Below are 27,630 nucleotides of genomic sequence, written 5' to 3'. Positions count from 1 at the left end.
GATTCTGGAATCATCACAAGCATTTAACTTTTCCTACATGTAGATGACAGACTTCACAGCCATTTTCTTGGGCTTTCAGGACTTGAGACTTTGTCCTGGTCCCCACTCCTATCCATATGGGATAAACAACAACCTGGAGTCAAAGCCAGGAGTCAGGGAATCTGAATTCTTCATTCAACAACCTATATGCTAGACACCATGCTAGGTCCTGGATATAGAGATGTATATACCTGGTCTCTGACCTCAGAGTTAGTCTGTTGAGACACATCAGCAAATAGGAAGTTGTGATGCAGTATAGTAAGTGCTATGATGGGAGCTAACCTAATCCTGTCTCCCAGATGACTGTCACTAATTCAGGTGGTGACTGTAGTCAATTACTCTGGGCCTTTTCTTTAGAATTCCAGCTATCAAATTCCGAAATTCTATTCACTGTATTCTACTAAAAGAGTGTAGCAGTTTTGAATTACATCTAGAAGGGAATAAAGGAGGGGTAAGGATTGGCAAAAAATAAGGGACTATATTTGGTTGCCAGTAAAATGAAATTCCACAAACCATTTGGGAATATTTCAAATGCGTGTTTTTAAAGTTTATTTATTTGGCGGGGGGTGGGGGTTGGGGGAGAGAGAGAACACAAGTCGTGGGAATAGCGGGGGGGGGGGGGGGGAGGGGGGGCAGAGGATCCCAAGCAGGCTCCGTGCTGGCCGCAGCAAACCCAATGTGGGGCTGGAACTCAAACCATGAGATCATGACCTCAGCTGAAGTCCCTCGCTTACCTGACTGAGCCACCCACGCAACCTTCAAATGCGTGTGTTTCAATAAAAACAATACCTGGGGCGCCTGGGTGGCTCAGATGGTTGAGCCTCCGACTTTGGCTCGGGTCATGATCTCACTGTTCATGAGTTCGGGCCCTGCGTCGGGCTCTGTGCTGACAGCTCAGAGCCTGGAGCCTGCTTAGGATTCTGTGTCTCCCTCTCTCTCTGGCCCTCCCCCGTTCATGCTCTGTCTCTGTCTCAAAAAGAAATAAACATTAAAAAAGATTTAAAAAAAAATAAAGCAACCTTTAAAAAAATAAAATAATAAAATAAAAACAATACCTCAAAGCATATGTTAGCGCAGGCTGTACTGAAGGGAAATTATTGCTGGAATATCAAAGAAATTCCAGTTGTCTTGCCTTTTGAGGAAGAGTAAGCATATGAAAAGAGGGGGAGGGTAAAACCCACCTTGTTAAGAACTATCCAAAGCTGATTCTTCAAATGAGCTTTCTGGAAATCTCGGTCTATCAGGCACCAAGACATCTGTTTTTTTCTGAAACCAAAACTGAATCCCGGCCCAGCTCGGAGGCTTCACTACGTAAGTGAAAGTAGGTAGGGCTTCTATTTGTGCGAATTGTCTTCCCCTTTCCCCACTCCACTTTCTTTTTCATCTATGTGGAATTTCTGGCGTTTTAAACACGCTAAACTACTTCAGCCTGTGACAACATCTTGCCTCCCGGAAACTGACGAAGACCCGGTTTACGTGGCCCAGAAAGCCCAAAGACAGGCAAAGAAACCGGCCGGCGACGGGGCCACGCTACTCCGAGCCAACTCACTTCCGGGGGGCGGGCCAGGCACACTGGGTTCGTCCCGCCTCTAGGCGGAAGTGCTTGGCTACGGCTACGCCGTCGCCCCGCCTATTGGCCTTTGCCCCGTTGAAGGTGGGACTTCCTGTCTCGTGTATCCAAGGTCTTCATAAGTCAGTGCCGGCCTTGGGGAGGAGGGTGTCTAGAATGTGGTGGCGAGCCTGGCAGCAAATTAGCTGGGCCTGGTAGAAGGGTACTCACCTATTTATTACTGCCGTTATCCTTACTGTCCTCCCACGGCGTCTCCCAGAGGCCTTGGAGCCCTGAGAACCCAAGCGTGTGCCCGCAGGTTCCGTGAGGGCCATGGAGGTGCGGCCGCCAGCGCCACAGAGCTACTTCTGCCGGGCGCTGTGTCCTTTCCCTCGGGTTTTTGCTGCGAGAGCTGTGGCTGCCGATTCGGAGAACCAGAAGCTGTCTTCCTACGTCCCAGAGCCTGATTACCTGGAATCCGGATGGGACCGCCTCCGGGACCTGTTTGTCAAAGAGTAAAAGTGCCTAGAGTCTGTGGGGAGGGGACTGCAAAGAGCTGTCCTGCAACCTGGGTCATCCTGGGGTGAAGGACCCCTGAGTGACGTGGTTTGTTTTTGAATAAGATTTGGTGTTGTAATGTTTGTATCCCAAGTTTGTGTCCTCACATTGCCATTTAGTAGTTCTGTTGATTGACAGGACAGTTTACAAATGGTAGGGGTGAAACTCATAAGTCGGAGCATTTTTAGAGAATATAGTCTTAGTGTAATCCCCCGATTTTACACATTAGAAGAATTGGACCGAGCTAATTAGTGTCAGAATTGACCCTGGAATCCACATCAGCGAGATTACGCTCCAGTATTTTTTTTCGCATTTCACTTTATTCCAAACTTTGGTATTTCATGACCATAGCTCCCCCTTCTCTCCAAAAAAATGGAGATTGGAGAAACGGCAGAGAGAGCTGTAAAATGTTTATTCTGTCAGATAATGAATATATAAAAAATAATAGCAAGTATTGTCTTATTTTTATAAAAGAGCTAGATCAACAAATAAGGTTATTTCAGAATACAAAATTAACTTCAAACTGAATTCACTTTAATGGAAAACTCATTTCATTTATTCATTTATTTCATCATTTATCAATTATTGGTGGAAAAATGGCCCTTTCATGAAATACTTTACAATACTACACTGTTACCAGGTGGTTAAATTAACTTTGAAGCTTTATTATGTTGCTGAGATTGTTGGGACAAGGAGTTGGCAGAATCGTGTTTAATTGCTTTATTGAAATATCATCTTTATTTTAAAGATAATGAGGCAGCATTGGTCCTTCCAATCAATCCTTCCAGTCAATATTTACTTGAGATACTTGTGAAAGATCCTATATAGTATATAACAGAAGGGTGTTATTTTGATCAGCTTTGGAAACCACAGAATGTTGGAGCTGAAAGAAACTTGAAGGTAATCTAGGTTAACTTCTATGTTCCCCTCCATCATAGATGAGGAAACTAAAGTTCATAGATTGTGATCTGGCTGCAGGTCACTTAACAGTGGGTGACAGAACCAGAACCACAACCCTGTTGTCACTTGTAGTTTAGGTCTTTTCCACCACTGTGCTATTTCTTCACCATTTATTAGCTGTTTGGGCCAACCATAGGACTTCTTAGAGCCAAATAAATGAAATGGAGATAAATATCACCTATGGCATGGAATTTTTCAGAGTGAAAAGGAGGCAAAGCATATTCATCTGGCTTGTTAAATTTTAAGCTTTTACATTTTCTCTTTTCTGAGTTCTGTCATAGGCCAACTTTTAGGTAAATGTTTTTGATCTTATTCACTATACAAGAAAAGTACAGGGTTCAAATTATAGCAGTTTTTTCCTATTGGCCTAAGTAAGTATAAGAATTACAGTTTTCTGAGAAATTTTATTTAGATTTCTCTTGTAGATGCAGGAGCTGTAAAGACTCACTGATTCTGATTTCAGAGATGTGGTTATTGATAATTAGAATTAGATAAACACCTTATAGTCTCCGAAGAAAGTGATTTAGTAATGTAAATAACATTTAGTATTTAGAGGGCCATTTATAGTAACATAATACTTAAAAACTTAGCTATTCATTAGAGCTTCTAGAAACATCTTCAAAGCTTTATCATCAGTTCTAATTTCTTCTTTTGAGAGTAACAAATTGAAGTAAACAGTGGTTTTTCCTTATGTTAGGTTGGTCTGTGGTGTCCATTGCACAGTGAGATTTCTCATTTGTTGCTTTTTATCATACAGGCCCAATCTGAGCATGGCATAAAAGTGAATTCAGAAAGACAGGTTTTGATTTTTTTTTTTTAATCTAGGATTTTGTTCTTGAATACATTGTCCTAAAATCCGTAAGTTTGTGTCATTTCCAAAAGTTAGCTTAAAATTCAAAAAGGGAAATCTTGATCCTTGCATCCAGCTTTTACAGATTCTTCCTGATTCCAGAGATGTAGTGGACTTGTAATAGTCATCAAATAAAACCACCTTCGAAAAAAAAACATTGGAGGGGCGCCTGGGTGGCGCAGTCGGTTAAGCGTCCGACTTCAGCCAGGTCACGATCTCGCGGTCCGTGAGTTCGAGCCCCGCGTCGGGCTCTGGGCCGATGGCTCAGAGCCTGGAGCCTGTTTCCGATTCTGTGTCTCCCTCTCTCTGCCCCTCCCCCGTTCATGCTCTGTCTCTCTCTGTCCCAAAAATAAATAAACGTTGAAAAAAAAATTAAAAAAAAAAAAAAAAGAAAAAAAAACATTGGAGTATAATATGCATCTATTTACACATAAGTATATTGATCAACAAATTTTCACAAGCTAAACATAGCTGTGTAACCAACACCGAGAAACTGTTAGCAGCATTTCAGAAGCTCCCCTTTGTGCCCCTTCTAGTCACTATCTTCCTAAGGGTAATCAACCAATAGCTTGATTTCTAACAGCATAGGTTAATTTTGGCTGAGATTTGAGCTACTTGTGATATAACTGTGGTATTTAATTCATCAGGAGATTTTATTAATCCGGAGATTCTGCCCATGATGAAAAATGTGGTAGTGTTAGTATTGGGGTCATTTTGAATGTACTGTCTTTTGGAGAGCAGTATCCATAAACTAATCCCAAACAACATTGTCTTTTTGATGTCTTAGTGAACAGCAGAGAACTTCAAAGGAACTTGAGAATATTTATAAGGCGGCTATTTCAGCAGGCATCATTGGCTGGGCATATGGAGGAATACCAGCTTTTATCCATGCTAAACAGCACTATGTTGAGCAGAGCCAAGCAGAAGTTTATCATAGCCGGTTTGATGCTGTGGTAAGTACTGACACTCAAAGTATTTGAGGGCATATTAGTTTAGTAATTCACTTTACACTTAGCTATTCAGTTAGGTGGTAGGGTTGGAAGGGTTAACATGTCAGAGTAAAGAAACAAAACCTGCACTTAACAGTAGACGTATTAATGCTAAAGAGCATACACATGGTTTGTCAGACCACTTTTCTTATCTTCAGAGGGATTACTACCATGGCTCTACTTTCTGAAATATATTTCTATCACTTCTCAGTCTTTTGGCTAAGATCAAGTATAGTATCTGAAATATATTTCTAATCCCTAGCTAAATCATCAAGGCTTAGCTGTAGAGCATATTAACCCCATTCACAGGGTCTCCTTGGAGGACACTAAAACAACAATTAGCATTTATAACTCTACAGTTTATAGAGTGCTAACTCTTTTGTTAGATCTGTACATCAACTCTGTTGTATAAGTGAGGAAGTTACAGCTCAGAGAGTTAGTTGTTTGGGTTTTGTTTTGTTTTTTTAAATTCTGTCAGCCTTAAAAGTTGTAAAAGTAGTACAAAGAATTCCTATATACCTATCACCCAAATTCTCCAAATGTTAACTTTTTATCACATTTACTATAGCATTCTCTCTCTGTATAATGCATATTATTATTTTTTGTGACTGCTAAAGAGTAAGTTATAGTCATGATAAATACTTCAGCATGTATTTCCCTGAAAACAAGGACATTCTTTTATATAACCACTATATAATTATCCAGATCAGGAAATTATCACTGATATAGTACTGTTGTCTTATTTTCAGACTTTATGTAAATTTTGCTAGTCGTCTCTCCAATATTATTTATTTATTTAAGTTTATTCATTTATTTTGACAGAGAGTGTTCAGAGGGAGCTGAAGTGGGGGAGGAGCAGAGAGAGAGGGAGAAAGAGAGAATCCCAGTCAGGTTCTGTGCCAGGCTCCACGCTGTCAGTGCAGAGCCCAGTGTAGGGCTCAGTCTCATGAAGCATGAGATCATGACCAGAGCCAAAACCAAGAGTCAGACACTCAACCGACTGAGCCACCCAGGCACCCCTATTTTAAAAGTAAATAAAAATAATTTTTTTTCCAGGTCCAGCATCTAATACTGGATCAGATGTTGAATTTGCCTTTCATGCCTCTTTAGTCTCTCTTTTTTTTTTTTAATTTTTTTTTTCAATGTTTATTTTTAAGGGACAGAGTAGGAGTATGGAAGGGGCAGAGAAAGAGGGAGACACAGAATTCAAAGCAGGCTCCAGGCTCTGAGCTGTCAGCACAGAGCCCGATGCAGGGCTCGAACCCACGAACTGTGAGATCATGACCTGAGCCAAAGTCGAACGCCCAACCTACTGAGCCACCCAGGGGCCCCTCTTTAGTCTCTTTTAATATAGAACAGTTTCTCTTTCTTTAACTTTCTTGATTGTGACATTTTTGAAGATTGGGGCTATTTATTTATTATTTTATTTTATTTTTATTTTTTATTTTTTTTAATTTACATCCAAATTAGTTAGCATATGGTGCAATAATAATTTCAGGAGTAGACTCCTTAGTGCCCCTTACCCATTTAGCCCATCTGCCCTCCCACAACCCCTCCAGTAACCCTCAGTTCTCCATATTTATAAGTCTCTTCTGTTTTGTCCCCCTCCCTGTTTTTATATTATTTTTGTTTCCCTTCTCTTATGTTCATCTGTTTTGTCTCTTAAAGTCCTCATATGAATGAAGTCATATGATATTTGTCTTTCTCTGACTAATTTCGATTAACATAATACCCTCCAGTTCTATCCACGTAGTTGCAAATGGCAAGATTTCATTCTTTTTGATTCCCAAGTAATACTCCATTGTGTGTATGTATATGTATATATGTATATGTATATATATATATATACATATATATATGCACATATATATGCACATCACATCTTCTTTATATATTCATCCATCTATGGACATATAGTCTCTTTCCATACCTTGGCTATTATTGATAGTGCTGCTAGAAACATGGGGGTGCATGTGTCCCTTCGAAACAGCACACCTGTATCCCTTGGATAAATGCCTAGTAGTGCAATTGCTGGGTCGTAGGGTAGTTCTATTTTTAGTTTTTTGAGGAACCTCCATACTATTTTCCAGAGTGGCTGCACCAGCTTGCATTCCCATGTGGGCTATTTATTTTGTAGAATGTTCTTCAATTTGGATTTGTTTAATGTTTTCTCATGATTAGATTCCAGCTATGTGTTTTAGCAGGAATACCCTAGATTGGGGTATTAGTACTCCTTACTTCTTACTTAGATGTACTTAATGTACTTCTTACTTAGTACATTATATCAGGAACACATGATATCTATTGTCCCTTTACTGATGATGTTTACTTTGGCACTTGGTTAAGATGGTCTCTGCCAGGTTTATCAACTGTAAAATTACTATTTTTCTCCCTTTGTAATTTTTTTATTTTTTATTAAAAATTTTTTTTTTGAAAGAGCACACGTGCAAGCAGGGGAAGGACAGAGGGAAAGCGAGAGAGAATCTCAAGCAGGCTCCACACCCAGTGCAAGCCCAGGTGGGACTTGATCTCAGGACTGAGATTATGACCTGAGCTGAAATCAAGATAATTAGTAAATGTAATTAGTGAATATCTTATGGATACTTAGGAGATACTTTGAGACTATGTAAATATCCTATTTTTCATCAAATTTCCATGCTTTAGTTTTAGTATTCGATGATGACTCTTACCTGAAAGAGTTAATACTGTGGTGGTTGCGAAATGGTTATTTTCTAATCCCATCTTTCCTACATTTATTGCTTCATATTCAGCTTTAAGGAAGAGCTTTCCCTTCTCCTGTATTTGTCTTTTTATAATTTATTTCGATCAATGTGGACTCGTGGATTCTTGTTTTACTCTGTAGTTTATAATCCATTCTTATCATTATTTATCTTGATGCTGAAATTGGCCTAGATTTGGACAGTTGGAGCCCTTTAAACTAGCTCCTTTGTTCTTTTTATATGTCCCCATCGTTCTTTGAGCATATCTTTATTTTTTGGCATAGCAAGATGTTCCTGGCTCATCTTTTACTTTTCCAGTACCAGCCCCAGAGTTAGTCATCACCAAGGAGTTCTAGTTTCTTTTAGTGGAAAAATTATATATAAAACTAAGATTTGAGGGGCACCTGGGTGGCTGAGTTGGTTAAGCGTCCGACTTCAGCTCAGGTCATGACCTCACAGTTCATGAGTTCGAGCCCTGCGTCGGGCTCTGTGCTGACAGCTCAGAGTCTGGAGCCTACTTCGGGTTCTGTGTGTATCTCTCTCCCTGTCTCTCCGCTTGCACTCTGTCTCTCAAAAATGAAATAAAAACATTAAAAAAACAAAGATTTGATGCTACATATGCTCACTTACAGGGATATCATGGCTTCTATAAGCCCTAGGAAATGTGTGTGTGCTCATATATACTTATGTACACATATTCATACACACATCTGTATCTATTTATTTATCTGCCTATTTGTTAAAAGCCACGAGTCCATACTGATACTCTTCAGAGAGGTTTTGACTTGCCCAGTATCTTGTAGTAGTTAAGGATCCACTTAGGGATTCTCTCAAAATCTAGACTATATCCTCAGGATATTGTACCAGACTTGCTCCATGGTGATGTGGAGACAGACAACCTGTCTTCCAATTCTGACTTACTCCTTCTTGGCTGAGTGATCTTGGTTAGAAACTTCCTCTCTGTGCTTTAGTTAAATCTGAAACACCTGCCTAAAAGAAAAGTTGTAAAGATTAAATGAGGTAATATGTTAACACAACTTTTACATAGAACGTGGGCAGTAAATATCAGTTCTCTTTTCTTTGCTCTTTTCTCTGTATTACTATCATCCTTACCCTTTTATTTACCATTTCTTTGTTTCTTTTTTATTTTATGGTTTCTTTTTTCCAAGATTTCTTGGATATAAAAAGCATGTCTAATACTGACTTTATATTTGCCATGGCATTTGCCACATAGATTCTCTGTTTATGCCTCATTGATAGATTGCTTGGTTGACACTGGCAATTCTTAGTTCCTTTTCTATCTCCCGATAGAATAGGATGCACATGGGACCTTTGCTTAAGTTTCAGTAAACGGTATTTCTAGAGATCTTAATAATGTTTCTGTTTAGGTGTCCCTGCCTAATCCATAGCCATCCTTCTACCACAGTTTTAGAATAAAGAAGGTATTAAGGGGTCTTGGAACCTCACAGCCTTTTCATTAACTTTAGCAATCTGCACATCGTGCTGCCACACGAGGCTTCATCCGGTATGGCTGGCGCTGGAGTTGGAGAACTACAGTGTTTGTGACTATATTCAAGTAAGTTCTCTCTGAGTTGTGACAAAAGGTCTTAGTATTATTTTGGGAGCACATCTTTTGAGCAAGTGAGATTTTTAAAAACTAAACACCCACATGAAAGTGATTCATAATACCTTTTTCCCCAAGAACTTTTATCTATGTAAAAGATTGGTCCAGATATAGGTTTGCATCCATGGATGGAGATCTTCCACCTATTATCAAAGTAGAGACAAGGTTTCTAAGTAAGAGAAATTCTTTGGTTCATTCTTCAACAGAAGGTCCACCTAGAAAACCTAGGGAATATTGGTAGTCAGGAACACATTGACGGGACCTAGACTAAGACCAGGAATTGACTTAGTAGGCATTTCTAATACCTATCACTTTAGTGAAAATTGTGGTCGAGAAAGTAAGGGGGATATGCTTTAAATTTTATGTTTTCTTTCTTCCCAGCACAGTGAATACTGGTCTAAATGTGTACCGAAATAAAAATGCCCTAAGCCATTTTGTCATTGCGGGAGGTAAGACATTTTTGTTCTTGTTTATGTTTTTCAGTCTTCTCAAATATGGTTTGGGAAATATTTAAGGACTTATAAATCAGAACTACTGAATTCTTTGGTTGACTTCTCATCACATCTCATTCAACATTCATGCAAAATGTATGGAGAGCATTATGCTTGGCCCTTGGTATACTTGGTGAACAAAACAGAAAAGGTCTTTGCTTTCATGGAGTTTTATAGTCTAATGTGGTTGGGGGAGAAAAAGGCTGCTGTGATAGAAAATAGCAAACAGGTGAAGCAATGGGATGATCAGGGTGAGTAGAGAAGGCCTTTATGGGGAGGTGACATTTAAGCTGATACCTGAAAAGTGTGAAGAAGAGTAGCTTATGCAGAAGGAACATTGAGGGTGAAGTCTCCAAGGCAAGAAAGTTCCTCAAAAGCAGGATAATAAGGCTGGAACATAGTCAGTAAGGGGAAGAGTGGCTTGAGATAAGTTTGGTGAAATTACGTAGAAAGGGACCAGATTTTTCATACTAAGTTTGGATTTTATTTTAAAGCTTTATGCCTCTGGTAAATGTGACCTCTTTAAAATGAACATTAAAAAATAAGTATTGAAGTATTATTTCCAGAAATGTAAATGTGAAGTGCCACATATACTCAAACACTCACTACCTCATGTAATTCTCTCACATGCAAAAAGGTACATATAATTCATAAAACATTTAAAAATTTTTTTAATTTGGAAATAATTTCAAGCTTACAAAAAGTTTTAAAAATAAAAGTAATACAAGGAACACCATATAACCTTTATATACAGAGATTCAGTTGTTTACATTTTAGCCCATTTGCTTCTTGACTTGTTCTCTCTTCTGAGTGCATGCTCTCTTTCTCTGTGTATATGTATATATACACACAGGCAAACACATGTACACATAATTTGAACTTAACAATTTAATGGAAACATTTTAAAATATAAAACTAGAAATAGGCATTAATAGCACTGGAGCAGCTGGAACTTGCCCTTTTTTAACTTGCCACCATTTTTCCATGGGTATTCTGTAGGCTCAAATGCCTATGTCCAAACCAAACTCTGTTTTCCTCCCCCAACTTCCATACTTGCTCCTGTTGTTAGGTTCTTTATAATTTACCATGTTAAACAAATAAACAAAAAACCTAGAAACCAGATAATGATATGGTTCTGCCTTTTATCCCCCTCTTTGCAAAGTTCTAGTCCTTTAATTAGATTCCTTTAATATGTAGGGACTCTCACCTCCTCTTTCTTCCCACTGCTGCTATCTGGTCTTCCCTGTTTCTAGTCTTGGTTTCCTCCACTTCCACTGTTACCTTAGTTACTTTTTGGAAATATGAATGTGAGTATAACACTCTTCTGCTTGAGCTTCTTTCATAGTTTCCCATCATTCTAATGTTGATTCTTGATCTGGTCCTCATGTACCACTCTTGCTCCACCCTATGACTCTACTCTTGATTTCCCAAACCCATCATAATTTTGCTTTACATGTATTGGTCCCTTATCTTGAGCATGCCTTCCCACTCCTGCAAATAATTTTATTCAGCTTTTATTGAACCTGTCTTTCAAGGTTCAGCTTATCTGTCAGCTTTAGTTTCCTAGTCCCTATTTTCTTATTTTTGAGTCTTCAGGTGTCTTTCCCCAATATTCCCATAATTAACCATAAATATTTTAATCAAAGCACTTACGACTCTATGTTGTACCTGTTAACTTGTTTTGCTTCTCCACTAGATGACTTACTTGATATCAGAGAAAGTCTTCGCCTTTTATATCACAACTATTTGACACATAGTAGAGTAGAATAAATGTTCCTTGAATGTAAATTGAGTGTAAAAATTAGTAAAAAAATAAACATGATACAAGATAAGTTTTTATCTCAAACCAGCAACCACCATTGAATTTAATGGTATAACACTGAAGTAATTTCCCCTGAAGTCAAAATCACGTCAAGAATGTCTCCCCTCATTATTATATGGCATTCATCTGGACATTTATAAATGTATATTTGACATCTGGAATGACTGAGTGAGGAGCTTGGCAAATCCTTTCACAAAAAGCAACAATAGAATTGGACATAATTATCAAAAACAACCATTTAAAGATGCTGGAAATTGACCACAGGCACACAACAAATCAGTAAGCACTTATCCAAGAATTTCTACTGAGTTTCAGTAAGAACATTGGGAGTCTGTGGTGTTTCAGCCTAGGGCTCCTCCTGCCCCCCTAGCCCACAGCTCTGTGATGCAGAAGTTTCATAAGGACAGGCTGGAGGACTGGCTTTCTGCTGCTTGAGGGTGCTGACTTTATTTGGAGCAGAAAACAGAAAATTCCAAGCCAAGGGGTGTTGCTGAAAACAATTGCAACAGGGAAGGATAATATCACACAGCTAATCTGAGGTTTTGATACTATTTGGGGTAAGGAATAGACTGGCAGATGAGGCAGAATCTTAACAGGAATATCTAGGGAACAAGACAGCCACAGGGGGTTTTAATAAGATTCTATGTATCCCTAGAATTCTGGAAAGTTGCACACATGTGTAAGTGTGTATTCATGCACACTATGGAGAGACTGGCAAGGCCCCTACTTATCTTTGGTTAGTTGTGAGGGTTAATTGTGAACACCAAAAGAAAAAGCCAGAAGAGATTTTAAAATGTCTAAACTTTGAATGCATTCTTCAACCACAGATACGTTGGTAAAGGATAGGAGCGTTACTAGCTTGGGATGCTTAAGCATAATTTCTGACAAATCATTGGCTGACTACTTAAGCCAGTGTGATGCCTAGGAAACCACGCATACAAATAAAAACTGAGCAACGACATTAGTGGCTGTACTCTGCAGGAAAAAGACTCCACAGAACTAGTCCGGGCAAGTCACTACATAGACAAAGAATTACAGTCATCCCCCCTGTGTGGGGGGTGTTAACTCCAGAGTTGCTGTAATTTATTACCTAAAATGTCCAGTTTTCAACAACAAAAAAATCATATGACATGTAAAACCAGGGGATTAAAAAAGCACTCACTGGGAATGTCTCTGACTGGATCCATCCATTGAACATAGAAGACAAGGCTTCAAACCATTTTAAAGAAATATAAAAGTATGATGATAGTGACTTACCAAATAGAGAATATCAATAAAGACAGAAATTATAAAAAAAAAAAATCAAATGAAAAGTTGAAAGTTGATACAGCAATAGAAATTAAAATTTCACTGGAGAGGAGAAGCTCAACACCAGTCTTGAGATAGCAAAAGAGAATTCGTGAATTTGAAGAGGGATCAATATAGATGATTTTTTGTGAAGAACAGAATTTTTAAAATGAAGAGAAATGAACTGAGCCTGAGCAACCTATAGGACACCATCAAAAATACCAATAGATATGTGAAGGGAATGTTAGGTAGAAAAGAGAGAAAGGGTTAGAAAAAAGTATTTTAAGAAATAATGGTCCTTAACTTCCCAAATTTGATGAAAAACATTAATCCACACATCCAAAAGGTTCAACAAACTCCAAGAAGAACAAACATGAGGAGATTCACACCTAAGCACATAATAGTTACACTGTTGAAAGAAAAATCTTAAAAGCAGCAAGAAAAAAATAACTCCCATGAGGAACACCAAAGAGGATTAACAGCTTATTGCTCATCAGAATGATGGAAACCAGAAGGCAGTAGAATGCATTCAAAGGCCTGAAAAGCATAAGTTGTCAACCAGGAATTCTGTTTCTAACAAACCACTCTTCAAAATTGAAGGCAAAAATAAAGACATTGGCAGATAAACAAACAAAGAAAAATTGTTACTAGCAGATCTGCCTTAACAAAAATACTATAGGAAATTCTTCACGCTAAAAGGATGTAATAAACCAGATGGTAACTTGAATCTATGAGAAGTATTAAAGAGCGTTGATAAAGATAATTATAAAAGTTATTATTAAAGGCTGTATAAATATTTTTTCTCATAACTAATCTAAAAGACAATTATGTAAAATAATAACAAAATTGCAGTGTTAGACATACAGCATATTTAAAGTTGTATATGGCATTAATAGCACAAATGAGAGGGAAGGAATGGAGGTATGTTGGAGCAAGGAGATGACACCAAACAGTAACTTGACAGGAAGAAATGAAAAGTACTAGAAATGGTTAATATGTAAGTTAATATAAAATGCTCTATAAACCTATTGTTTTCCTTTCTTTTAACTGTTTTTCCTTAATTTAAAAATAGTATTTGAAGGACTCCTGGGTGGCTCAGTCGGTTGGGCGTCTGACTTCAGTCATGTCATGATCTCACAGTTTGTGAGTTCGAGCCCCACGTCAGGCTCTGTGCTGACAGCTCAGGGCCTGGAGCCTGCTTCAGATTCTGTGCCTCCCTCTCTCTCTGCCCCTCCCCCACTCATGCTCTGTTTCTCCTTCAAAAATAAATAAACATTAAAAAATTAAAAAAAATAAAACTAGTATTTGAGGGAGTGCCTGGGTGTTTCAGTCAGTTAAGTATCCGACTGTGGCTAAGGTCATGATCTCCCGGTTTGTGAGTTAGAGCTTCACATCAGGCTTTCTGCCGTCAGCAGGGAGCCCATTTCATATCCTCTGTCACTCCCTCTGTCCTTCCCTCACTTGCATGTGCTCACATTCTTGCATGCTCTTTCTTTCAAAAATAAACTTTTTTTTTTAATTAAAAAAAATAACAGTATCCAACTAAGTGGCTAAGTTGGTTAAGCAGCTGACTCTTGATCTTGGCTCAGGTCATGATCTCACGGTTTGTGAGTTGAAGCCCCACATCTGGCTTTGTGCTGACAGTGCAGAGCCTGCCTGGGATTCTCTCTCTCCCTCTTTCTGCTTCTCCCTTGCTCGTGCACACACATTCTCATCAATCAATCAATAAACTTTTTAAAAAATGCTAGAGACAAAGGACATTTTATAATTTTTTTTTATGTTTATTTTTGAGAGAGAAAGTGAACAGTGGATGGGCAGAGAGAGAAGGGGACAGAAGGTCCAAAGTGGGCTCTGCACTGTCAATGGAGAGGCTGATGCAGGACTCGAACTCACAAACTGAGAGCATGACCTGAGCCAAAGTCGGATGCTTAACCAGCTGAGCCATCTAGGCACCCTCATTTTATAATATTTAAAGGACCAATCCATCAAGAAGATATAACATTTATAAACATATAAACATATAAACTAACAACAGAGCTCATAAATACATAAAAAGAAACACTGAATTGAGAGGAGAATAGACAATAACAGATTGTGAAATAGACAATAACATATCAGGAGTTCAAGCCCCACGTCGGGCTCAGTGCTGATGGCTCAGAGCCTGGAGCCTGCTTTGGATTCTTTGTCTTTCTCTCTGACTCTTCCCCCACTCATGCTCTCTCTCTCTCTCAAAAAATAAATAAGCATTAAAAAATTTTTTTAAAATGACAAGATAACAGACAACTTTAGGAAGACTGACCAAGAAAAAGAAAATAGACACAAATTACCAAAATCTACTCAAGAAGAAATAGAAAATTTGGATAGCCCTACAACAAGTTAATAAACTAAGTTGTTAGTTAAAAATCTTTTCACAAAGAAAGCCCAAGACCAGATGGCTTCAGTGGCTATTTGGGAAGTTTCTTTCACAAACTCTTCCATAAAATAGAGGAAGAAGGAACACTTTCAAACTTATTCCTTTGGACTAGTATTATCCTTGATACCAAAGCCAAATGAAGAAGATGAAGATAGCACAGAGAACTACAGATCACTATCACTCAAGAGTATATACACAGGGGCACCTGGGTGGCTCAGTCAGTGGAGCATGTGAGTCTTGATTTCAGGGTTGTGGGTTTGAGCCCCATGTTGGGTACAGAGATTATTTTATTTATTTATTTTTTTTGTTGTTTTTTTAAAAATATTTTTTATTATATATATAATACTATATATATATAATATTTTATATATATATATATATATATATATATATATATATATAGTCAAATTAGTTTCCATACAACACCCAGTGCTCATCCCAACAGGTGCCCTCCTCAGTGCCCATCACCCAGTTTCCCCTCTCCCCCATCCCCATCAACCCTCAGTTTGTTCTCAGTATTTAAGAGTCTCTTATGGTTTGCCTCCTTCCCTCTCTGTAACTTTTTTTTTCCCCCTTCCCCTCCCCTCTGGTCTTCTATTAAGTTTCTCCGGATCCACATATGATTGAAAACATGATATTTGTCTTTCTCTCCCTGACTTATTCACTTAGCATAATACTCTCCAGTTCTATCCACATTGCTACAAATGGCCAGATTTCATTCTTTCTCATTGCCAAGTAGTATTCCGTTGTATATATAAATCACATCTTCTTTATCCATTTGTCAGTTGATGGACATTTAGGCTCTTTCCATAATTTGGCTGTTGTTGAAAGTGCTGCTATAAACATTGGGGTACAAGTGCCCCTATGCATCAGCACTCCTCTATCCCTTGGGTAAATTCCTCGTAGTGCTATTGCTGGGTCATAGGGTAGATCTATTTTTAATTTTTTGAGGAACCTCCACACTGTTTTTCAGAGTGGCTGCACCAGTTTACATTCCCACCAACAGTGCAAGAGGGTTCCAGTTTCTCCACATCCTCTCCAGTATCTGCAGTCTCCTGATTTGTTCATTTTATTTTAGCCACTCTGACCAGTGTGAGGTGGTACAGAGATTACTTTAAAAAGAAAAGTATGTACACAAAAATCCTTTACAAAATATTAGTAAACCAAATCCAGCAACAACCAAGGATTATATTCTATAACCAAGTAGAATTTATCCAAGGAATTTAAGGTTAGCTTAGAAAAGTATTTGACAAAAATCCAACATTCATGATAAAAACTCTCAACAAACTAGGAATAGAAGGGAGCTTCTTTAACCCAGTGAAGGTCATCTATCATCCATTAAAAAATCTACAGCAAACATCGTATTTAATGGTGAAAGACAATGATTTTCCCCTAAGACTGAGAACATGGGAAAGCTGTATACACTTGTAATTAAGGTGTATACTTGAGATGAATACAGTTGTATTCAGCATTATACTGGAGACTTTAACCAGTGCATTCAGGCAAGAAAAAGAAATAAACACTAAGGTCGAAAAAAAAAAGTAAACTATTTACAGAACACATGGTAATAAAGAGTTTGTGTAATAAAGAGTCTGACTGATGTTTGGCTGCTGATAGCTTATAAGCCTCACTACTCCCTCCCCCCTTTTTAACTGACTTTATTTATTTATTTATTTTTTTAATTTTTTTTTTCAACGTTTATTTATTTTTGGGACAGAGAGAGACAGAGCATGAACAGGGGAGGGGCAGAGAGAGAGGGAGACAAGAATCGGAAACAGGCTCCAGGCTCTGAGCCATCAGCCCAGAGCCCGACGCGGGGCTCGAACTCACAGACCGCGAGATCGTGACCTGGCTGAAGTCGGACGCTTAACCGACTGCGCCACCCAGGCGCCCCCTGACTTTGTTTTTTAGAATAGTTTTAAATTCACAGTAAAATTGGGCAGAAGATACAAAGATTTTGCATATACAATAAAACTTTGGTTTGGGAGCATAATTCATTCCGGAAACATGCTTGTAATCCAAAGCACTTGTATATCAAAACAAATTTCCTCATAAGAAATGATGGAAACTCAGATGATTTGTTTCACAACTCACAAATATTCATATAAAAATGATTACAATACTGTAATATAATACAAATGAATAAGGAAAGTACAAAATATAAAGAAAAATAGATTAACCTGCACTTACCTTTGAAAATCTTTGTGGCTGGTTTGAGGGAGACGAGAGAGGAGGATTATTGTGTAGGACAACTAACTATTACTAACGGATGTTGATTACAGTACAGTATTAATAAACTCTTGTCATATACTGTATTTAATGTATTCAGCATAAGACAACAGAGGGAAGGGTCTATATCTGCAGGCAGCCTGACCTAGAATGAAGCAAAGCATTCCTAAGCTTACTCTTGTATGGAAAAGCAAAGGACTGTCCACAGGTGCTTTGAAGTGACAAAAAATACACTAGTGCCAGTTGTGGGCACCTTCCAATGTTCTGAAAAATCACTGATTTCCCATGCTCTGAAAAGCCTGAAACTGAGCATACGAGCATGGGAGATGATCACCCACAATCTCCCAGAGAGGGAGAAAGAGAGAGAACTATTGGCTCAGTTGTGATCATGTGACATTCAGTGTCAGGTGCTACTTATATTGCAAGTCTTTGCTCGTTTATCAAGTTGAAATTTACTAGAAATAATTGCTTATCTTGTGAAACATTCGCAGAACAAGTAAATTGCAATCCAAAGTTTTACTGTATTCCTCCCCCCGCCCCAACATACACACTTAAACATAGCCTCCCCACTATTAACATTTTACCCCAGGGTGGGATACTAGTTACAGTTGAAGAACCTATACTGATGCATCATTATCCCCCAAAGTCCATAGCTTCCCTTAGGTATCACTCTTAGTGTACATTCTGTGGGTTTGGACAAATGTATGATGACATGTATCCATCGTTGTGGTATCATAAAGAGCATTTTCATTGCCCTAAAAGTCTGTTCCACCTATGTGTCCTGCCCACCAACCCCTGATAAACGGTGATCTTTTTTTACTGTTTCAATAGTTTTGCCTTTTTCTAGAAAGTTATATATTATATAACATTTTCAGATTTACATCTTTCACTTAACAATATGCATTTAAGTTTCCTCCAGTCTCTTCATGAGTTGATAGCTCATTTCTTTTTAGTGCTAAATAATATTTCATTGTCTGAATATACCAGTTTATTTATCCATTGCCTACTGAAGGACATCTTGGTTGCTTCCGAGTATTGGCAGTTACAAACAAAGCTGCTATAAATGTGTGCAGGTTTTGGTGTGGACACAAGTTTTTAGCTCCTTTGGGTAAATACCAGGGAGCATGATTGCTGGATCATATGGTAAGAATATGTTCATTTTTGTAAGAAACTGCCAGACTGTCTTTAAAGTGACTGTACTATTTTGTGTTCCAACCAGCAATGAATGAGAGTTTCTTTTGCTCTACATCCTTGCCACCATTTAATGTTGTCAGTCTTCTAGATTTTGGCTATTCTGAGAGCTTTTTAAAAAATATTTATTTTTATTTTTTATTCTTTTTTTTTTTTTTTTTGGGGGGGGGGGGAGAGAGAGAGAGGGAGAGAATGAGTGAGGGAGGGGCAGAGGAAGAGGGGGAGAAGAATCTTAAGCAGGGTCCACACCCAGCGCCGAGTCCTATGCGGGGCTCCATCTCACTACTGTGAGATCATGACCTGAGCCGAAATCAAGAGTCAGCTGCTTAACTGAGCCACCCAGGCACCCCTACAAAAAAAGAAAGAAAAAAAATACACACACACACACACACACACACACACACACACACACACACATGTTTAAGTTTATTTATTTTGAGAGAGACAGAGTGAGCAGGGGAGGGGCAGAGAGAGAGGGTGAGAGAGAGAATCCCAAGCAAGCTCAACAGCATGGAGCCCTACAAGGGGCTCGAAATCATGAACCCTGAAATCATGAGCTGATCCAAAACCAAGAATCAGTTGCTTAGCCAACTGAACTACCTAGGCACCCCTCCTCCCCAATATTTTATTTTTTAAAAAATGCTTTCTTTGGAAAAGAAGACTTGAAAAAAAGACCAAATTTATTACCATCTCTGGGTAATGTTAATTAAAGGTGATTTTTTTTCTTGTTAATTTTAAAATTTAGAAAATTAAAAAAAACAAATAGTACTTAAGACACATAAGTCTCAATTGTTTTTTTAAAAATGTTACTACATGAGATGCATTAGTTGTGTTGTGCATAGTGAGGGAGGAAAATGAATGACGTCCTGGATATACCAGACCAGTGGGAAGGAAAGGGAGCCTGTGCACTGACCACCTGGTGGCACTGTGGACCAAATGCCCACTTGCAGGCCTGCCTGAGGGGTGTGTAGCAGGACAGAAAGGGTGAGACTGGAGCAAGGTACAAACTGCAGGGGTTTTTGTTCTTTGGGGAAAGCTTTTCTTGAAGAAGGATGAAACAAGAGATGGGAGTGAAGAAATTACAGATTTTTTTTTTTTAATTTTTTTTTTTTTCAACGTTTATTTATTTTTTTGGGACAGAGAGAGACAGAGCATGAACGGGGGAGGGGCAGAGAGAGAGGGAGACACAGAATCGGAAACAGGCTCCAGTCTCTGAGCCATCAGCCCAGAGCCTGACGCGGGGCTCGAACTCACGGACCGCGAGATCGTGACCTGGCTGAAGTCGGACGCTTAACCAACTGCGCCACCCAGGCGCCCCAAGAAATTACAGATTTTTAAGGGGAGGTGGGCAAAAATGAAGCAGAATGAGAAGAGGTTGGACCCGTAGAACAGATATACAAAAATTAGGTTTGTAAAAGGGATGTTTCTTCCTTTGAACCTGCAGTGTGGAAGAGAAACTAGCTGTGTTGGCATTTTATTTATTTATTTATTATTATTTTTTTTTTAACGTTTATTTATTTATTTTTGAGACAGAGAGAGACAGAGCATGAATGGGGGAGGGTCAGAGAGAAAGAGACACAGAATCTGAAACAGGCTCCAGGCTCTGAGCTGTCAGCACAGAGCCTGATGCGGGGCTCAAACTCACGGACCACAAGATATGACCTGAGCTGAAGTCGGCCGTTCAACCGACTGAGCCACCCGGGCGCCCTTGGCATTGTAGATTCAGGAAATCTAGGTTGTGGTGATGTATTATTGATACTGGGTTCTGAAAACTTACTTAGCGGTTTATGTTCTTTTTATAGAAGAAAAATTTTTTAAATGGATTCTAGTACTTAAAGATAATTTAATATTGGGTTTTTTGTTTGTTTGTTTGTTTGTTTGTTTTAAAATAGCTGTCACAGGAAGCCTTTTTAGAATAAACTTAGGCCTGCGTGGTCTGGTGGCTGGTGGCATAATTGGAGCCTTGCTAGGGTAAGTGTTAATATGGTTTGATACTAAATTAACACAACTTTCATTAATGCCTTACTGTTAAAAATCTCATGCATTTCTAAAGAATAAATTTAAATCTTACAGCCTATAAAAGGCCTTCAGTTTTGTATTGGCTGTTGCTTTGACTGTCAAATTCTAATCTTACCCCAGTTGTTGATTTTACTTCCAATTATCACTGCTTAGATATCACTAACACCTGAACCTATTTGTAATTTGAACAATGGTATTTTACAAGGAGCAGGAAAATAATAAGAAACAATTAACAAGCACATTCTGTTAAAAATTTTTTTTGTTTGATTTTGTTTGTTTAATAAATTAAAAAATTTTTCTTCTCCAGCTTGTTAATTTGAAAAAATTTGAACCTACAGAAAAGTTGAATGAATTAGTACATCAAACACCCATATACTCTTTTCACTTATGTTCACCAGTTAACATTTTGTCATATTTGTTGTATGTCTCTGTATATGTGTGGAATGTGTGTAAATTTCTTTTTCTTTCTCCTTTTTTCTTTTGGCTAAACTGTTAGAGACCTCATAATTCTTCACCTCTGAATACATTAGCTGATATCTCCCAGGATGAAATGAAGAACATTCACCAATGATACCACAGTATAATCATCACAGTAAATAATTTAGCATTGATTCAATATAGCTATCTAAGATATGGTCCATATTCAAAAATTTTCAATTATTACAATAATGCCATACATATATATATTTAATTCAGGATCCAATTGCATATTGCATTTACAGTTTTGATTCCTTTAAGCTAGAATAGATCCACTGCTCTTTTTCCCCCAGAAAATTTCCCAATTTCTTTTCATTATCCCTTCATGAGTAGATTTAGGTTAAATGTTTTCGTCAGGAATACAGTGTAGGTGAAGTTAGTCCTTCTCAGTGTATCACATCAAGATACATATTGTCTTCACCTATTGTAAGTGATGTTAATTACTTGGTGCAGTACTTTTCTATTGCTGTGTAACAAACTACCACAAACTTGTGGCTGGAAACCACCCGTTATTATATCACAATTCTGTAGGTCAGAAGGCTGAGGAGGCTGATGGGCTCTCTTTGTTCAGAGTTTTACAAGGCCAAAATCAAAGTATGGATGAGGCAGGCTCTTATTGGACTAGGGAAGAATCTGCTCCTACACCATTTAGGTTGTTTACAGAATCCTTGTGGCTGTAGGGCTGAAGTTATTGTTCCCTGCATGGTTGTCAGCCAGACACCAGTGTTCCTAGAGGCATACATATTCCTTGCCACAGTGCCCCCTCTGTGTTCAGACCAGCAACTGGTATGTTGAATCCTTCTCATACTTTGAATCTCTCTGACTTCTCTCTGCCACCAGAGAAAACTCTCTGCTTTTAAAGGGTTCATCCAGATAATTTCCTTTTTGATTGACTCAAATTCAACGGATTACTAACCTTAATTACATCTGTAAAATTTTGCTATGTAACAGAATCATGGGTATAATTTATAGTTGAGGAATTAGGGCAGGACAATTTGGGGGGCTATTGTAGAATTCTGCCTACCATATTTAGTATTGACTTAAATTTCTCCACTGAAAGGCTTCTGTTATTCTCATTGTGATTAGTAAATAATCTTGGGTAAGACTATGTGAATAGCATGTTCTCCAGCTATCTTTTTTCTAGTGGTTTTAATGATCTATTATAATTGTTGCCATAATCAGTTATTACTGATGGTTGTAAAATGATTTGTTAGTTCTATCTTTTCTTCTGTTTTTATTAGTTGGCATTCACCTGAGTTCTCCCTTCGCCTCCACCTACCCTCTCCCTTTTTCTACGCCCTTTTTAGGAGGAAGTTACACTAGACTTATGGATTCCTTTTTTAAATTATTTTTAAAAAATTCAGCATGTCATAATCTATCGCTGACATGATTTTTGTTATATTGTGTTTTGTTTGTTTTTTAGTAAATTCTACCCTCAACGTGGGGCTTGAACTCAGGACCCCAAGAGCAAGGGTCACATGCTCTACTGACTGACCCAGCCAGGCACCACTTGTTATATTGTTAATATACCATCTTGGCTTGAAGGGAAAAATTGTTGAAATTAGCAGCAAAAATAATTTCTTTTTCATTGTCATTAAAAACACATAACATAAAATTTATCAGCCTGACCATTTTTAAGTGTGTAGTTTAGTAGTGTTTTTATATTCACATTATTGTACAAAAGATCTCTAGAACTTTGTCATCTTGCAAAATTGAAAACTCTGTACCCATTAAACATTAATTCTCCCTTCCCCTTGTCCCCCAGCCTTTGGCAACCACATTTTTACTTTGTTTCTATGATTTTGACTACTTTACTATTTTTTAAGTTTGTTTATTTAAAGAGAGAGAGTGTGTAAGTGGGATAAGGGCAGAGAGAGAGAGAGAGAGAATCCCAAGCAGGCTCCACATGTCAGCATGGAGCTCGACACAGGGCTCAAACTCATGAACCATGAGATCATGACCTGAGCTGAAATCAAGAGTGGGATGCTCAACCAACTGTGCCACCCTGGCGCCCTGATTTTGACTACTTTAGATACTTCATATGAATGGAATCATATATTATTTGTCCTTTTGTAACTGGCTTAATTTTACTTAGCATAACATCCTCAAGGTTAATCTATGTTGTAGCATGTGACAGGATCTTTTTAAAGGCTGTAGATACCACATTTTCTTTATCCGTCTGTCAATGGACTTTGCCACTTAGCTACAGTAATTTTTCAAATGAGCTTACTTATGTTGTAGCCAGAGGGAACTTATCTCAGAGTCAAAAACTCCTTTTCTTTGAGAACATAAGAACCAAACCCTTAACTTACTGTAATAATTGTTATCTAAATCAGTTTCTGAATGGGTAACTATTGACAGTGTGGGTGAGACTGTTGTGCCAGACTTTTGAACTTTAGGATGTTTTGGTGCTTCCATCCCCAGAAGCCAGTGGTATCCTTCCTCCAACCAAATACGCCCTCCACAGTTCCTGCCTTCTGCAGGTTTTGGTACCATTCCTGTTACAATTTCATTTCTGAGAAATCTTCAGTATAAAGCTACTTACTAGAACTTGTCACAAGTATATATTTTCCCAGTTTATCATTCATGATAAAACAGCCAATTTATAGGCCTGTTGTTTTTATACCAGTTAATTTTGGGAAGTTGCAGTGATTGTTTTTCTCTACTGTTTAGAAGACCAGGAAGGAAATTGCCTTAATAATTTTTTCTTCATTTGACAAGGACACTTTGTCAGAGTTCCTGTACCTGTCACGGAATAAGTGGCTCAGTCGGTGTTGCTCCTGCCTTAGCAGACACTCACATGGTGTGTGGTCTAATGGCTGCTTTTTCCTAAGCTTTCTCTCTGCTTCCCCCTCAGCACTCCTGTAGGAAGTCTGTTGATGGCATTTCAGAAGTTCTACGGGGAGACTGTCCAAGAGAGAACACAGAAGGATCGCAAAGCACTCCATGAGCTGAAATTGGAAGAGAGGTAAGGAGCAGGTGAAGATAAAGGTACCTGACTTTCCTAGCCATTGTGGTGTTCTCCTTAACCCAGGTACTCTAAACCACCACTCAATTCAAAGAGTTTCTGGGGCACCCGGCTGGCTCAGTTGGTGGCGCATGCGACTCTTGATCTCAGGGTTGTGAGTTCAGGCCCCATGTTGAATAGATAAGCAGTCTGGTTTTTTCCATGTTTTTACTTAAAACTTTGATTTGTGCTAAAAACACATACACACATGGAAATTTTTTGTTTTTTTTAATGTTTATTTATTTTTGAGAGAGACAGAGACAGAATGTGAGTGGGTTAGGGGCAGAGAGAGAGGGAGACACAGAATCCAAAGCAGGCTTCAGGCTCTGAGCTCTCAGCACAGAGCCCGACGCAGGGCTCGAACTCACGAGCTTTGAGATCATGACCTGAGCTGAAGTTGGACGCTCAACCGACTGAGCCACCTAGGCGCCCCCACACATGGAAATTCTTAATATCTGTAGATCAGTTGTCCAAGGACTTAGGTTCTATATGAGAAAAAGCATTGATTTTGTAGCCAATTAAACCTTGAAAACAGAGCTTAAATCCCAGCTAGGCTATTAATTAGTTCTGTGACCCTAGTTTCCTTAATTTCAAGCCCTCAGTTTTCTCAGCCATTCTATAGGCAGAATCACACCACAATGCCCAATACATATTTGTTTCATTCACTCCTCTTCTCCATTGTAAGAGGGTATGTGAGATATGTAGTTTTCTAAGTTCTGGGATAAAGCATTTAAAATTATAATGCCAGTATAAAATCTGGTGTGGAGAATTAAAAGCATGAAAGTGTTGTTAGCTTATTTCTAGTTCTTTAGATGTCATAAGAGGCTTTTTTTTTTTTTTAATGTTTATTTACTTTTGAGAGAGAGAGAGAGGAACAGAGTATGTGTTGGGGAGGGACAGAGAAAGCAGAACACACAGAATCTGAAGCAGGCTCCAGGCTCTGAGCTGTCAGCACAGAGCCTGATGCAGGGCTCAAACCCATGAACTGTGAGATCATGACTTGAGCCGAAGTTGGACACTTAACTGAGCCACAGCGCCCCAGAAGCTTTTTCTTTTTCTTTTTTTTTTGTTTTTTTTTTTTAAATGAAACTTTAAGAAATTGGAAAGGTAGGGAAAGTATATTGGTATTTGAATTTGATATAGAAAGTTGCAGAAGAATTAACATTTGGAAAAATATGAACAGATATTAATTGTATTTCAATAAAAAAGGGAAACCAGAGATAGAAAACCTCAAGAATGGCTAAAAGCAATAACTTGAATTGAATTACAGTAATGCAAAAATACTTTGGCAAAAGGAAATAGTGTCAAAAATTTATGTGTGTGTGTGTAGATGTACATATATGTATATATATATATATATATATATATGTATATATATGATATTCCTGAGAAGAGTAATAATAGTTAAGAACTTATATGCCTGCTTCTTTGCTTGAAAATAATCATAGAGAAGTTAAAGGGAGAACATAAAACATTGCCTTAGTGAGCTGAAAATGTAGAAGCCTGGTCAGGGCACCTAGGTGGTTCAGTCGATTAAGTATCTGATTTCAGCTCAGGTCATGATCTCACAGTTTATGAATTTGAACCCTGTGTTGGGCTCTTTGCTGTCAGCTTGGAGCCTGGAGCTTGCTTCAGAGTCTATGTCTCTTCTCTCTCTCTCTCTCTCTCTCTCTCTCTCTCTCTCTCTCTCTGTGCCCCTTCCCTGCTCATGCTGTGTCTCTCTCTCAAAAATAAATTTAAAAAAACATATAAAATTTTAGAAAAAAAAAAGAAAATATAGAAAACTGGCTATAGAGATATGGAAGAAGAAATGGTCAAACCTGGTTGTGAAGAGTTGAGAAGAAAGTCATAGATGACCTTGATAATCACTTCAAGGAAGACACTAATACTAGATTTAGAAAAAGAACTGATCTGTTATTTGGAAATTAGATTTTAATTCCTTGTAAATACACATCTATAGTGTTGTCCCATCTGACGTTTCCATCTTGAGTTTACCATTGTGCAGTTCCCACAAGGTCTGGCAATAGAGAGTTAATGAAGTGGCAGGGCAGTCACATGCCCCCCAGCCCTGAGGGCAACAGGACAGCCAGGTTGCAAGGCTCACACTTCAGCTCAGGGTGTTTCAGCTCCTGCACGATACCTCTGTATGAACTCTGGAATATCGTAAGGATCAGAGCTGCCGCCACAGCAGTGTCCATTTTGGTGATATGAGAATCGTAGTCAGCATGTGAGTGGAACAGGTTAGTAGAGCGAAGAAGGTCCATTATATTTAAAGTGCAGGGAGCAATGTTTGCTCATAAGTCACAGGGAGAAGACGACAAATACTATCTTTTAAAAAAATCAGGACGCCTGGGTGGCTTAGTCGGTTGAGCGTCCAACTCTTGATTTTGGCTTAGGTCATGCATATCCCAGGGTTGTGGGATTGAGCCCTGTGTTTGACTCCATGCTGAGCATGGAGCCTGCTTGAGATTCTCTCTGTCTTCCTCTGCCCTGCTCCCCCACTTGCGCACACACTCGCTCTCTAAGAGAAAAATAAGCTAAAATAAAAATCTAAGAACTAAAGAAATGGAGCAGTACTTGATATATCCTTTTCATTCTTTTATTACAGTAAAGCCAGACTGCAATTTACTGAACTCCTCCCTGAAGAAATTGAAAGTAGCTTACAGAAAAATCGATCCAAAGATGATGTTAAGAAAATTGAAGCACTACTAAATCTTCCTAGAAACCCTTCATCAACAACTAAACAAGACAAAGACTGAAAATGTTCTGGACTTAAAATTCATTGGCAAATTGAAGGGATCTATGTTGCCCTGTCCATTGAATGCCAAAGGCTAGTCTTCTCCTTGGCCAGCCTGCTGACAGATATAAGTGCTGGCACCTCTAGTGGCAGTGACTTGCTCTTATCTTTTGTTTTCACCAAGAATTGGGCAGTTGTACACTCACTTTACTTATCCTTAAATTTAAATACATAGTCTTTCCTGATTGATCTATATATTTGGCATTGTATCTGTACTGGTCAATCAATACATATTTCTTTGCCCTGAATTTTACAATAGTAAATTAAAAATTTCCCAAAATTGGAGTTGAAATCTGTGGGTTGTATGTTTATTCTTGCAGCCTTTTAAAAAGATACTTAGTCACTAGAAGGAGGAGGTATCACTAGGTAAGGCAAATGGGTCTGTGATGAAATCCTTGTGCCTTTGGATTCTAGAAACATTGTGGGCCTAAGTGTGTAGTGGGGTTTGGTTTTGTTTTAATAAAAAAGATAATTCCTATGTCATTTGAAATAAGATATAAATTTAACAAAAATGAAGTAGATAAGCATTATTACAAAAAAAAAAAAAAGGAGCCCATCTTTTTTTCTTCTTAGTGTTGCTGACAAAATGTCTATGCTATAATATGCAG

General features: G+C 38.4%; 1 protein-coding gene across 1 annotated transcript; it reads left to right on the top strand.

Annotated features, from left to right (window-relative positions):
- The first annotated feature begins 1,691 nt into the window (after positions 1–1,691).
- Positions 1,692–27,500, top strand: TIMMDC1 (translocase of inner mitochondrial membrane domain containing 1). Its single transcript, XM_047875987.1, has 7 exons — positions 1,692–2,103; positions 4,744–4,909; positions 9,153–9,241; positions 9,671–9,738; positions 20,615–20,693; positions 24,076–24,186; positions 26,834–27,500. Exons 1-7 carry the CDS (start codon positions 1,922–1,924, stop codon positions 26,982–26,984), a joined length of 846 nt encoding a protein of 281 aa, XP_047731943.1. The 5' UTR covers positions 1,692–1,921; the 3' UTR covers positions 26,985–27,500.
- Positions 27,501–27,630: the final 130 nt, after the last annotated feature.

The sequence above is a fragment of the Prionailurus viverrinus genome, chromosome C2 (assembly GCF_022837055.1).
Source record: "Prionailurus viverrinus isolate Anna chromosome C2, UM_Priviv_1.0, whole genome shotgun sequence".
In the NCBI taxonomy this organism is placed as follows: domain Eukaryota; kingdom Metazoa; phylum Chordata; class Mammalia; order Carnivora; family Felidae; genus Prionailurus; species Prionailurus viverrinus.
This window is presented reverse-complemented; position numbering and strand designations above follow the sequence as displayed.